This window comes from Amphiura filiformis, unplaced genomic scaffold (genome assembly GCF_039555335.1).
Source record: "Amphiura filiformis unplaced genomic scaffold, Afil_fr2py scaffold_31, whole genome shotgun sequence".
Taxonomy (NCBI): domain Eukaryota; kingdom Metazoa; phylum Echinodermata; class Ophiuroidea; order Amphilepidida; family Amphiuridae; genus Amphiura; species Amphiura filiformis.
In genome coordinates this window covers 94857-109376 of record NW_027305495.1, presented here as the reverse complement: position 1 = coordinate 109376, position 14520 = coordinate 94857, and the positions used below count along the sequence as shown (strand labels likewise).

The 14520-nt window shown below is 38.9% G+C and overlaps 1 protein-coding gene across 1 annotated transcript in view; it reads left to right on the top strand.

The window, feature by feature from the left end:
- The window catches only part of LOC140143888 (ATP-binding cassette sub-family C member 5-like), a 56998-nt gene that overhangs the window by 17090 nt on the left and 25388 nt on the right, over window positions 1-14520 (top strand). Inside the window, 13 exon segments of the mRNA XM_072165718.1 lie at window positions 308-541; window positions 1482-1655; window positions 2632-2697; window positions 2699-2780; window positions 3481-3629; window positions 4398-4505; window positions 5955-6219; window positions 6222-6247; window positions 7547-7816; window positions 8136-8345; window positions 8843-9098; window positions 10033-10217; window positions 10998-11138. Of these exon segments, the coding sequence (XP_072021819.1) occupies window positions 308-541; window positions 1482-1655; window positions 2632-2697; window positions 2699-2780; window positions 3481-3629; window positions 4398-4505; window positions 5955-6219; window positions 6222-6247; window positions 7547-7816; window positions 8136-8345; window positions 8843-9098; window positions 10033-10217; window positions 10998-11138 (2166 nt within the window).

Genomic DNA, 14520 nt, shown 5'->3' with positions numbered 1-14520 from the left:
GGTCAGGAGGTTGTCCCAAACAGGGTCGATGGCTAATGCTATGCAGCGCTGCCTGCCACAAAGGGTTACAGAGCCCTTGATTGGTTCATTACATGAGTGAATGACCTGAGTAACCAATCAAAAATACTTTTAATTACTTTGTTAATTTTAGCAATTTTAAGTAATGCCCTTCTATCTCTGATTGGCTCAATACATGATATAGGCCTCTGTGCAACCAATCAAAATAGTTCTTATAGCTAGGCCAGTCATTCGATCAGTATTACACATGACCATAGGTTTAAACTTGTTGTCAATACATTTATTTCAGACTGTCGTAATGCGTAGACTCATAGCCTTCACACAATCACCTGAGCCCGACTTCGTTTACGGCTCCTTATTAGTCGTAGCATTCGTGTGTCTCCAAGTTACAGCGGCTACTACTACCGGTTGGTCTTTCTATGTGGGTACCCGTGTGGGTGGAAGGGCACGGGCAGCTTTGGTGGCGATGGTTTATCATAAGATTGCACGACTGCGGAGTTTGAAGGGTAAATCTGTCGGTGAGGTAAGCTATCAGATATTGTTGTTGGGCAGGAAAAACGTCCTGTGTGTTTGTGGCCCCTGAACATGTTTAAAACAAAAATGCCAAGAGGTTACATAGGAGGTTTTGCTTTAAAGATCAGGGGCCAATGACACAGGAGGTTTTTCCTGCCTAACGCACAAAAATATGATGGTGTAAGTTTTGATTAATGTAACAGGTTTGGGGGAGCGGGGGATTCAGTATGCCACCCCAAAGATACATATACCCTGTTTTTTTCTTGTTTTTTATTCAGATGGAAACACCCATTTAGGTAACACCATTTAAAATTCATACTCCCTGTGTGAAAGTCATGTCTTCCATAGGGGGGTTATGGAAATGGAATTCAATTGGAATAGCTCATTTGTTTGTTCATAGCAGTCGAATTGATAAAGCTTTTGACTACGATGCGAGAGGTTGCGGGTTCAAACCTTGGAAGTGGTTTAGTATACTCTCATGGAAAAATTTTGGCTTGAAATTCCCCTGAACAAGAAGCTTACTGTTAATTGTCTTGTTGTAACCCATACGAAACTTGGAGAGCTGATCCTGGCTGCGAAGGCCAATTGTTGAATGTCTAGGGTGTGCGCTTCTAAGCAGCAAAGTCCCCGAGTTGTTGTTAAATGGTTTATGGAATGATGTGGGGCTGTAGTGGTCAGGGACAACCTGCAAAGTGTGCTGAAGCTTGAGGATCAACATCTAGGCATTGTGCCTGCATGTACATGTAGGGTACTATTAGACATGAAAATTTTCAGCATTCTAGCTGATTTCAGCATTTTTTGTTATTGTTTTCAGTGTTTTCAGCCTATTTCTGAATCAAATTCACAGAAAATGTTTAAAAAATGCTTTTCAGTGTTTGTTTTCAAGACCAGTTTCCATGCCTGCACTTATAAATCATTGCACTTTTATGTTCTTTTTTTTACCATTTCAGCTCATTAATCTGTGTACAAACGACAGCCAAAGAGTGTTTGATCTCGGCATGTATCTACCTCTGGGGATCAGTGGCCCTTTTGTATGTGTGTTTGGTCTTATTGCCTCTGGTGTAATCCTTGGATGGACAGGGCTTCTTGGGACAATATGCTTTCTCATGTTCTATCCGCTGCAGGTAAGACTAGGATCAACAACATGCTCATCTACGAGGGCACAGTTCTTTAACCCTAATACATTTGCACATTCATTGAATGACCATTGACAATTTGGGTACAAAAACTCATACTCTGCAACTTGAGGTCAAATTTTGCACCATGATTGTTTAATTGAGGTTATTGAACTATGCGATTGGGATGAGGCCATTGTGGTTCATAGTGTAAGGGATGGCTTCAAAACCCAACCATCGGTTCACCGCTGGCACCCTGGCACAGCCAGAATTTAATTGTCTGCTATTATTCCAAACAGAAACCAGACCAAGTTACCATGGTAACCGGTGTTTGGGTTTTGAGCTTTCCACAAGTGGAACAAATTGTCTCATAAGATACAAAATATTTGCACAACTAAGTGGACTATAGTCTAGTATTAAACAAATATTACCAGTATGATCTGGTAACAGTTGACTGTCTGACTTGCATCTTCAAAAAAGCATAAATCGGGGGCACATTTACATAAGGCCATGAGAATGAAAGTTATAAATTTGCTTCCACCGCTTGCATGCTCCAAATCATTATTTACATAAAATGACTCTCCATCACTCAATCTTTTTTGGCGGGCCGAGACAGGGGGCAAGCGATTTTTGGCAGGCCGAGAGGGGGGAGAGGGCAAGCGATTTTTAGCGGGCCATTCGGATCTAGTGGATTTGACCTACCATCATGGTGATTTCTGCCATGAAGATATTGGTGCGATGACACTGTGATGCTATACTGTACCCCTTCACTCTTGTAGTTCATAAGCTGCTGTGAACTACTGATTGGCCCATGTGGTTCTCTTTTAGTGCCTTGGGCTCAGGCCTAGGTGCCTTTAAGTTCTTGACCTGTGTCACTCCTCATAGGCTATTTTTCATGCACTCCAGCATTATATAAAGAAAAAAAATGAGTCGAATTGTTTTAATACTTTGTTAATTGGTTTGTTTTGTGTTTATTGATATACAGGGGTTCTTGGTCCAACTGATAACTCGCTACCGTCAAGACTGCATTAAAATCACAGATAAGCGTGTATCGTCTCATGAGTGAAGTTATCACTTGCATTAAGCTTATCAAGATGTACGCTTGGGAGATTCCATTCTCAAAGCAAATAGGAGGTAAGATCACAACCCTATAAACTATGGTAGCTAACTTCCGTCAACACTGCATTAAAATCACAGATAAACATGTACATCTCATGAGTGAAGTTTCACTTGTATAAGCTTATCAAGATGTACGCTTGGGAGATTCCATTTGCAAAGCAAATAGGAGGTAAGATTACAACCCCATAACTATGATCATTATATTTTTTAAATACCAAGTTGCATGGTGTAAGAGGTATCTGTCTGATTTTATTATCTATTTATTTCTGAGTTTTAAGGCCATGTCCACATGATGATATAAATATCACTACTCTTAAACGCTGTAAGGTAATAACTCAATTTTGGCAAAATGTCAGTCGATCGAGGGTGGGGTGGCCTTTTGGGGGGTGGCCTTTGTAGGCGTGAGCCCTCCCCCCCCCCGGGTCAACGCACACCTATAATCTTCTTTTTTTTTTTGCTCTTCACCTTTTCAAACCATCGAATAAACAAATTGGGTCAACCTTTTCGGGTTGTTGATGAAAGGGCGGCAAAATTTAGCTTTTTTTGCAGCCCCCAGGGTAGGAGCAGCCACAGTACGCTACTGATACTATAATAGTAACGTCGGACACCGCTGAAGGAATTTACTGTTCTTCAATTAATAAGTTTGTGGTTTGATTTGTATAGTAATGCGACAATAATGATTGTAATACAAAATTACTGTTCCTTCAATTTTCAGCTATACGCGATGAAGAACGTAGTGTCCTGGAGAAGGCTGGCTATGTACAAGGCATAAGCACTGGTACATTACCTGTTGTACCTATCATCAGTGCAACATTTACCATCATCCTTCATACAGGATTGGGTTATGACATCGATGTACCACAGGTTTGTTTGTTTGTTTGTTTGCATATTTATGTGTTACTTGGCCACAATTAAGAAGACCTCATGCTTCGTACATGTACCATTGATTTTAGCATGTGCAATGCAAAGCAGAAATGATGTTCATGTACCTCAGAATTCCATCTATAAGCTAATATGCCTCTAAATGAGGTTTTTTTTTACAAAAGAGACAAAAGGGCACTAAAACATTACAATAGATTGGTCTTACAATAATACATGTTTGCACATCCAGTGTGAGCCACCTGAATACAGTTGCTCAAACTCCAAATAATGATTTTGTGGAGGGTGTCTGCCTTTTGTATTTTTGGTCAAAAAAACCCTCATTTAGTGTCATATATGCATGAAGACGGAATTCTATGGTATACTACATACTCTGGCTTTCAGAAAAGGATGGCGCGCTCTTGCTCGGATAGACACAAGCACCCTGTTAATGATTGACATAGAGTTGTTAATTTGCTTTAATATGGTGGGAAGAATGGGCTATTCTATTTGAAATCCACCCTTATGGAAGACATGTCCTTAATCTCATATATGGAGTGTTCATTTCAAGTCGAGTCTTATTTAAGTAACCCCATTTGAAATTCACATTCCCTGTTCGGAAGATTAAAGTCATGTGTAGCATAGGGGGTGTATGAATTTCTACTGGAATAGCCCAATGTGCTGAGGCCCTGTGGGTTCGGGTATAGTGTTAATGCTATTATCACCAAGATTTGAATTCTGATTCAAAATTCTCTTTTTATTGATTCGTTATAGGCTTTCACATACTTGGCATTGTTGAATGCTATCCGTATCGTTATTGTCGGAGCACCTTTTGCTGCCAAGGCAATGGCAGAAACACAGGTGGCCATGCCACGGGTGAAGGTGAGTATTGAGAGAGTAATAATAATAATAACAGTGGTGGCACCAGGAATTTTTTTTCGGGGTGAATTTCAAGGGGGATTCGCAAATTTTGCTCAAAATTGCAGGAAAAAAGGTAAAAATTTGGGTTATTTTCCTCAAAAATATGGCAGGCAAGAAAAATATTTTTTGGGAAAATGCCCCTTGCCCCCCTCCCCGTAGCGCCGCCACTGGTAAACGATATGAGGTTTGTTTTTACTATCCTCTACCATCTGATGGATAACAGGCAGGTCCAATATTTTGAGTAGTGGTGCGCTTGATAAGCACTTCGATAAAATATTGGACCTGCCTGCCATCTAACACAGAGTAGGGGATAGTAAAAACAAAAATTCATATTGTTTATTCTCATTCTTTGAGGATAATTTGTGTCTTGTGTAATTTGTGTGTTTGCCCACTTAGTGCTTAGCGTGCATTGTTGGCACAACACTTTTCATGCAGAACGCGAGAATCAAAGTTAACGCGTACATGGCATGATTATTCAGAGGTACACTATTTGCCCTCCATGAGCTTCACGCAAACATGGCAGAGTCGGTACTCTGGTTTTATCCATTGGCTAATTTGGAATTTCATGCGTATCTGGAAAAATTTCTCAATGAATGGGCTTTTGCATCCTTTAAGCACCAAGACTGGTTACGCAACTAAGTAATGGAATCATCTGTAATAGGGATGCAAGTCAATGAGAGGATTGGGCAATTCCATTTAAAATTCACTTTCCCCCTGTGCAAGATTTTGGAAATATCTTCCATAGGGGGAGTATGAATTTCAAATTGAATTAACACATTAGCAGCTCATATTTGAAACTCACCCTCCCTTAGTGTAAAATTCAGGTTGAATCTTTCTCAGAGGGTGTATGAATTTCAAATGGAGCTGCCCAAATGTGTTCATTCCATTTGAAAATCATACTCCCCTGTGGAAGATATTTCCAAAATCTTCCACAGTGGTAGTGTGGATTTTAAATGGAATAGAGCATTTTGTGTATAAGGTGTTGCTTTATATGTGTTTAAATCTCTGAATGGGCTCTCTCCCCAGTATATAAATAACTGCCTCACTGTGAAAAGATCATCATAAAGGGTACTGAAAACCTGCTATATAGGCAGATAGTATTTCCTTCTTGGTGCCGCTAGGTGGATAGCAATTCCCTTTTTACAAGAAGGGTGCTGGGGATAGAGTCTTTTCAGTGGCAACTCCATGCTTGTGGAACCCCTTACCATTACTAACACAATGCAAAGAAGCACTCACTTCAAATCGAATTTTTTTTCAGGCTCATTGCAAAATAATCCGGCGGTACACTATTTTGCCCCCATGATTGACACCCAATAATATGGTAGAGTCCTGCTCTTGGGTCTAGTCTGTTTGACTTTGTTATACCTTGACATTTGACATTGTGATTTTGTTATTCATCTTATTGTGCAGGAATTATTGCTAATGGAAGAAATGGAGCCCATTCAAAACAAGCCTAACAACCCAGAGAATGCCATAGAAATCAGCAACGCCACATTTGCATGGGATAAAGAAAGTACTGACTCTTCAGAGTCCAACAATGCAAGTTCAGAGAAACAGCAGCTGGAGGAAGGGAAAGATAATCAGCAACAGCAGACAAATGGAGAAATGGAGCTACAGCAGACAAATGGAGAAATGGAGATTTTGCTCGATGACAACTCACATTTAGTCACATGTCTTTTGATATGAATTTGGTTGTTAAAAAGGTGTGTATATTATTGGGTGATGATATTGTATGTTAGTCTCCTCAGCAGCCAGTTTAATTCCACTCCCTGAACAAAAAAAGTCTACCAATGGCAAATTATAATGCAGTTTGTGATTGGCTAAGAGGGCGACTATACCAACCAGTGAACAATATGCCAGATCATTTATGTCTTCGTGGCTGCTCCTCATAATTCTTCCGCCCTTTTTTCTTTAATAATTCTTTTGCCACCCCTTCATATTCCGCCGCCTCTTCTTGTTTGCCGCGCTCTGCTTTTACCCCAGGGGCTCGCGCCCCCAAAGCCACACCCCAAAAAAATATGTGCTTGTAATTAAGTTGACTACTGTATGTAAATCATGTTTTAGCCGATTGTTTAAGCTGAAAAAAATTATTTCAAGTATCGTATTTCCTCGAATAGTAGCCCTACCTCAAATAAACGCCCCCACCACTTTTTTCAACCAAGATGTTTCAAAAATGCGGATATTTCCATGCTATCTTGTGTAGTAAGCTTACCAAGTTGCTCACATGGTCGATAATAGCAGCAATGATCGGCGAAAATCGGAAACCCGGAAGTGAACCAAAAGTCAGTGTTTCTAGTTCATAGTTCGTCATTTTAACGTGACTTTTAAGCTTAGCTAATGATTTTAACGGGAATTGTCGTGCTAAAAATGACTCTAATAAACACCCCCGTTTGGAAAATGCAATGCCCCCAGGGGCGTTTATTCGAGGAAATACGGTATATGAAATGTGTTTCACAGGTATGAAATTAGTTTTGCAACCCCAAATTTGGAAGTTTAAATGAACATCCTTGATGTCAATTTTGAGCTTTAAAATAGCCTTTCCTACAACTATGCTACATGCCAAAACCATAGCGGCTCCCTGGTCCGCAAGTCGCTTGATGCGCCCCTCGCTTTGCTCTAATTGGACACCAACTTTAGGTACCCTTATTTCTGAGTTTCAAAGTTTGGCAAGTACATGTTTAATGGGCTATTCCAGTTGAAATCCATACTACCCATGTGGAAGATTTTGGAAATATCATGCACAGGGGGAGTATGTTTTTCAAATGTAATCGGTCAGGGTTAATCATTTTGAAACTCATGCTCCCCCTGTATTATGGCTTTACCTTTATCTTCCACAACTGGAGTGAGTATTTAAAATGGAAGTTACCCAATTGTCTATTTTATTTGAAACTCATACTCCCTCTGGAAGACTTCAGCTAAATCATCCACAGGGGTAGTGTGGATTTTAAATGGAATAGCCCAATGTATGATTTTTCTATTTTCTATTTTTGTTTTAAATTTAGGGTTCTCTTGTAGGTATTTGTGGCAGTGTTGGCAGTGGTAAAAGCTCATTAATTTCCGCCCTGCTAAGCCGTATGGTGAAAATGAACGGCACCATAGGACTGGAGGGTTCCATAGCATATGTCTCACAACAAGCATGTATATTCAATGCAACTGTAAAAGAAAACATCTTATTTTGGGATGATTATGATGAGGAGAGATATGCCAAAGCCATTGATGCTTGTAGCTTACAGGAGGATTTAGACATCTTAGCACAGGGAGATGAAACTGAGGTAAGATTGATTGATTGATTGGTTGATTGATTGATTGATTGATCCATTGATCTTGTTCTATTGCTTGATTGGTGGAATGAGGGAGTTAGAATTAATGTGAGTAGTGAGTTAAGTCCTTGTGTGACTGATTGGTTGAGTGATTGATTTATTCATTGTTTGTTTGATTGATTGATTGATGGATTGATCGATTGGTTGACTGATGGAGTTATTGATTGGTGGAGTGAATATACAACTGATAAATGTATACTAATTTCAACTGTCACCAGTATAGTTATTAGTTGTTAATGGTAACTGAAGTACCATTTATATTTGTTTCCAGATTGGTGAAAGGGGTATTAACCTCAGTGGTGGTCAGAAGCAACGTGTTAGTATGGCGAGGGCGCTTTACTCTAATTCGGATGTGTATCTATTAGACGACCCTTTAAGCGCTGTGGATACTCACGTAGGACAGCACATCTTTAGACATTGCATTAAAGATGCATTGCAAGGGAATGGAAAATCAGTTGTATTTGTCACTCATCAACTACAGGTAGGTTTATTAGGCCTATTAAAATATTGGTTTATAATAAACATTTCATCTTGTCAAAACCAAAAGTTCTTTACTGACCAGACAGTTTCGACCATCTTGGGCGATGGCCATCTTCAGAGTGATTCTTGTCGATCCAACTTCAACAACAGCAGTATAATAGTAAAGAATTCTGTATCATGTAATAACCTTACAAGTAAAGTATAGTAAGCACTGTATGAAGTGGAAACCAATCTGTGTTCTTTCAGTCTTGATGGTCAAAACTGCCAGGTCAGGTCAGGATATAGTTTGTGGTTTCTTCAAGAATTAAAAAGATTTCTTTGTTTGCCATAACCTGACTGCCCATGGAGACAAACTGACAACCCAAATCATGCAGAGAGGTTGGAGTGCACAATTTACCAGTTGTAAGATCACAAAGTCCACATGTACAGGAGGCGTTAATTAGGTAAGATGGTACATGCAAATTGAATTTTGTCTAAATTTTTGACTCATCCGTGCAGTACCTAGCCGACTGCGACTACGTCATACTGATGCGCGACGGTAGAATAGCCGAGGAGGGTAAACACGATGAACTGATGACAGAAGATGGAGAATATGCAAATCTAATTCGTACATTCCACATGGATGAACGCGAAGACAAAGAGAAAGGCGACGAATCACAGACAAGAGTTGGTGGGGACTTGACTTCATCAAAGGATGAGATGGGAAGCAAAAAGGACATGGGACTTGATATGGAAGAAAAACCGGAATATGACGGTTAGTAGTGGAGGTCTGGTGATGCTAGTGGTATGGGAGCTGACTCATGATTGGAGGGTTCCAGTGGCGTGTCCTGGGGGAGGGGGGTGCCCCCACACTTTGTTAAAATCAGCCAGATTTTAGCCATTAAGCCCACCCCCAGCATAACTCTGAAAGCCCCTCTGAGCCCCCTCCCCCCGCAGGAACAGATCCTGGACACGCCGGTGGGTTCTACTCCCTATTCCAGAAAAATACAGCACTAATTTTTTGGGATTAAAACAAATATTATCAAGCTCTGCCAAATGAAACATAGATCACACTAATCATTCATTTAGCACTAACTGGAGATAAAAGAAAAAGTTCACTATTGAACTAATTTCTTGAAAAGAGCCCAAAAGATGTGTTTTCTGACAATCGAGTCACGAAAATCAAAGACTTGGAACAAGTCCACGGATTCAAAATCTTGAGTATATGCCGAACTTTTGTTCTAATTTTCACTTTTTTGTGCTATTTTAATTAAATGATTGGTTATAAGACTTGATTGTCACAGTATACGCAAAAACACCCTAAAAAAGTATGTTTTGGGCCCTTATTTCCAAACATTGGCCAAATATTAAAATTTGACTTTTATTGCCTGTTAGAACTAACTAAAGGATTCAAGAAGAAGAAGATGTAGTATGCATTTGGCAAAACAGTTCAGTTCAGTTTCCCATTTTGCCCATTAATGAACTTTATCGCAAAAATTGGCCTTGAATAATGTGTCATGATAATGGGCTAAAATGCGACCTATGTTGGCTGCACATCCCCATCTGTTTAATTGTTTTGAGTACCCCCTCCCCTCCCTGAGTAGGATTCCTGACTCAGTCTTGTTTCTACCATGTGCATGGCATTTTTCAATAAGAGCCTAGCCTTATTTCCTAACATTCATTCTTGTTCTTGTGTTTCGTTATCACAGGTGGTCTAATTGAGGCTGAATCCGCGGAAGCCGGAGTAAGCAGATTCGAGACGGTGCTTAGGTATATCCGGGCATCTGGTGGGTTTATCCTTGCTTTCATCGTGATTCTCCTCTTCTTGTTGGTTGCATTTGGTACTGTATTTACCAATTGGTGGCTCAGTTATTGGTTCGAACAAGGGGATGGGGTAAGTGATAAGGAATTCATTTATGAATAAATTTGACATGTGCGATCCAATCATATTTCAGTATTTGTAAACATGTGGACGCAAATGCAGGTTAAGAAAAAATTAAAATCTTAAAAGGACTGCGTCTTGTAGTACAAAATAAGCTTTATAATGACCATATCGTGTGATGTTTTATGCACTCAAACCATTTATACACATGCTGACTGCTGTAATTCGTCAGCCGTACCACATAGCGATGTATGCAACCTTTTTTGTCTTTTTCATGAATTTTGGCAGAGTAAGTCAGTAGACAACACTCTTCAAAATGAGCAAAAATCCTAACCATGGATGCTGCTTCATTAGTGAGATAATTAATTAACCTATCTCATTTGCTTTATTTCAAATTGTCCATTTTGCATAGCGGTGTATTTGCATAAAGCTGTTCATTTACATATGTTTTTCATAGTGACGTATCTTGCCGTTTGCCCGGCCGTTCGTTCAAAATTGCTCCGATAATGCTCAATATTAATTAATTTAGGGGATATTTCTGCTATAGTTTACAGGGAAACTGAAAAATAAAGTTACAATTTTATTTGTTTAAAGTCTATATCCGTGAAGATAGAGAGATCGCATCAATTACGATTGAGATGCCGCTCCCAAATATGGATTCTGAAGAGATTTATTAAACATTTAAGTAAGTAAGTAGATAGGCTAGCTTTCACAACAGGATTCTGACGTCATCAGAACTAAAGACAAATAAAATTAAACATTAATTTATTCTATTGCGTTTTTGTTTTTCAGGGTGCATCTAATAGCACATCATCAGCGGATCCTGGTAGTATCTTAGACCACCCAGATCTATGGTGGTATCAGATTATCTATGGGTGCTCTGTACCAGCCCTCATAATAATTACTCTCTTTAAAGCAGTAGTATTCACAAAGGTTAGTCATGATGAATATAGTCTGTATATCTACCTCGAGTCAGCGGCACTAGCTTTGAAGTTCAGCGTGTGCTAAGTTGGCTTAGCATAGTTTCTTGCGTGTACATATGCGGCACGTTGATCGTGCGCGTAAAAGTGTGTACACACACCAAGTAACGCTAATCTAATGCAGAACACGCTGAACTTCAAAGCTTATAGTGCCGGTGAATCGAGGTAGATACACAGACTATAGTAGTATCTTAGACAACTCAGATCTATGGATGTATCAGATAATCTATGGGTGCTCTGTACCAGCCCTCATACTGATTACTCTCTTTAAATCAGTAGTATTCTCAAAGGTTATTCATGATGAGTAGTAGTATCTTAGACAGCCCAGATCTATGGTTGTATCAGATAATCTATGGGTGCTCTGTACCAGCCCTCATACTGATTACTCTCTTTAAATCAGGAGTATTCACAAAGGTTAGTCATGATGAGTAGTAGTATCTTAGACAACCCAGATCTATGGATGTATCAGATAATCAATGGGTGCTCTGTACCAGCCCTCATACTGATTACTCTCTTTAAATCAGTAGTATTCACAAAGGTTAGTCATGATGAGTAGGTAGTAGTATCTTAGACAACTCAGATCTATGGATGTATCAGATTATCTATGGGTGCTCTGTACCAGCCCTCATACTGATTACTCTCTTTAAATCAGTAGTATTCACAAAGGTTAGTCATGATGAGTAGTAGTATCTTAGACAACCCATATCTATGGTTGTATCAGATAATCTATGGGTGCTTTGTACCAGCCCTCATACTGATTACTCTCTTTAAATCAGTAGTATTCACAAAGCTTAGTCATGATGAGTAGTACCCTAGCAAAAATAATTTAGCTCTTGTTCCAATTTCCAGACCAATTCCGGAGTCCATCCAGCGCTGGCCACACAAGTATCCTCAGGAAACTCAGGTTTCCAGCAAAAGCGGCATTATTTCTATTGAAAAACTCAGGCATACTCAGTCCGAGTCCTACCTGAGCTCTGGTAAACACCTGAGCCTCCAAAATGTCAATCATTAAATGCTTAACAATAAACTCACCAACACATGCTGTCAATCACTGGTTTCAAGTACCATTTTACAGTTAAAATCAATAAAGGTTGTGTGGTTGCTTTCTCATTTTCTCTGCTTTAACCCAGCAATGTTACTGCTGTGTGGTAGTGTTCATGAGATTTTCATATCAGGTCTTTCATGATGAATGAGCTTTCTAGCGATAATGATCTTCACATGCATAAGGAGAATGATCTTCAAGTGCATGCATCATTTACATTGGTAACATTGTTGTTCAAAAGCATCAACTATTTATAACTCAAATTGTGGCAAATTGTGGGATAGGCTTTTACAATGTGAATTCTTAACAATTAGTGGTTTTTTAGCATGTATTGTTGATTTTAGTGTATGGAATATAGTAACAAAAGCTTATTATAGTACTGTATATATTAATCTTATTCTTAATGACTTTGATGTACTTAAATGTATTTTTTTTTTTTTTTTTTTTGTATGTGTATTAATTATTGTGAAATTGTTGGATTTAATTTTTCTTTATACTGCTATGATAATTGTTTAAACTAATGAATTGTAATGAATATAATATGATATGATATAATTTGATATGATATGATATGATATGATATAAAATAATATAAATGGTAATTAATCTGAAATAATTGGACAGAGCTCTGCCGTCTGACAGCCCCATTTAAGGAGCCATCGGTAAGAGCTAAGTCCATAAGGAAATTTCAATAGGAACAAAGTACATTAAATGCATGAAACAGTTGAAGTGAAACCCAAAGTGAAAACGGCAACATGTTTAAAGGCTCATAACTTGAAAACTGAGCCACCCTGCGTACATAAGAACTACATCATGAGATAGAGCTTTACAAAATAAAGCTTTCCTGAAAAAATTGGACAGAGCTCCGCCGTCTGACAGCCCCATTTAAGGAGCCGTCAATAAGAACTAAGTCCATATGGAGGATTTTTCAAAATATATGAAACGGAAGTATAAGCACCAACTTTAAAGGCTTGTAACTTGGAAACTGGGCCACTTGCCTACATATGAACTGCATCATGGGATACAGATTTTTAAAATAGAGCTTTCCTGAAAAAATTGGACAGAGCTTCGCCGCCAGACAGTATCATTTAAGGAAATGTCAATAGGAGCGAAGTCCATGAAATGCATGAAAAGGTTGAAGTGAAACCCAAGTGAAAGCGCCAACTTTAACATGTTTAAAGGCTCATAACTTGAAAACTGGGCCACCTGTATACATAAGAAGTACATCATGAGATAGAGCTTTTCAATAAAGCTTTCCTGAAAAAATTGGACAGAGCTCCGCCGTCTAACAGCCCAATTTAAAGAGCCGTCAGTAAGAACTCAACTGCATACATGAGGATTTTTCAAAATGCATGAAAAGGAAGTATAAGCACCAACTTTTAAGGCTCGTAACTTGGAAACTGGGCCACTTGCATACATATGAACTGCATCATGGGATAGAGATTTTTAAAATAAAGCTTTCCTGAAAAAATTGGACAGAGCTTCGCTGCCAGACAGTACCATTTAAGGAAATGACAATGTCAATAAGACTGCCCTTACCACCACCCCCACCAAGTTACATCTCTATAAGCCTCACCAGTTCGAAAAATGGCAAAAGAGTTAAAAAATAAAGAATATGCAAATGAGGTAGCTTATTTGCATATTTTGCGACAAAAATTGCATCAAATCTTTAGATTGCTCCTAACTATCATCACCCAACCAAGTTACATCTGTATACGCCTCACCAGTTCCGAAAAATGGCCGAAACTATTTTTACACAAGATAAAAAAATATGCAAATGAGGTGGCTAATTTACATATTTTGCAACAAAAATTGTATCAGATCTTACGACTAACCCCTACCACAACCCACATCAAGTTACATCGCTATAAGCCTCACCAGCTCCGAGAAATGGCAAAAAAACAACCAAAAAACAATTTTTAAGTTAAATATGCAAATTAGCTATCTAATTTGCATATTTTGCGCCAAAAATCGCATCGAGTCTGAGGGCAACCCCTTACCACCACCTTACCAAGTTACACCTCAATACGCCTCACCAGGTCCCAGAAACAAGCCTGGAAGCAAAAGGCATTTAAAGCTCACAATACAAAATGTAACCCCATTACAGCATAAGGCAATTTATAAGTCATTTTAAATGTCTTTAAATGTGACGTATAAAATTTGTCTATAACACAGGGAGATACAAAATGTAGTGATTTGGGTGCTTTTTGTTTAATTTTCACAGAAATTGAAGGATTTTGACCCTTGTTTTTGTTTGTTTGTTTACCTCAGGGTCGCTGAAGCAATTAATAAT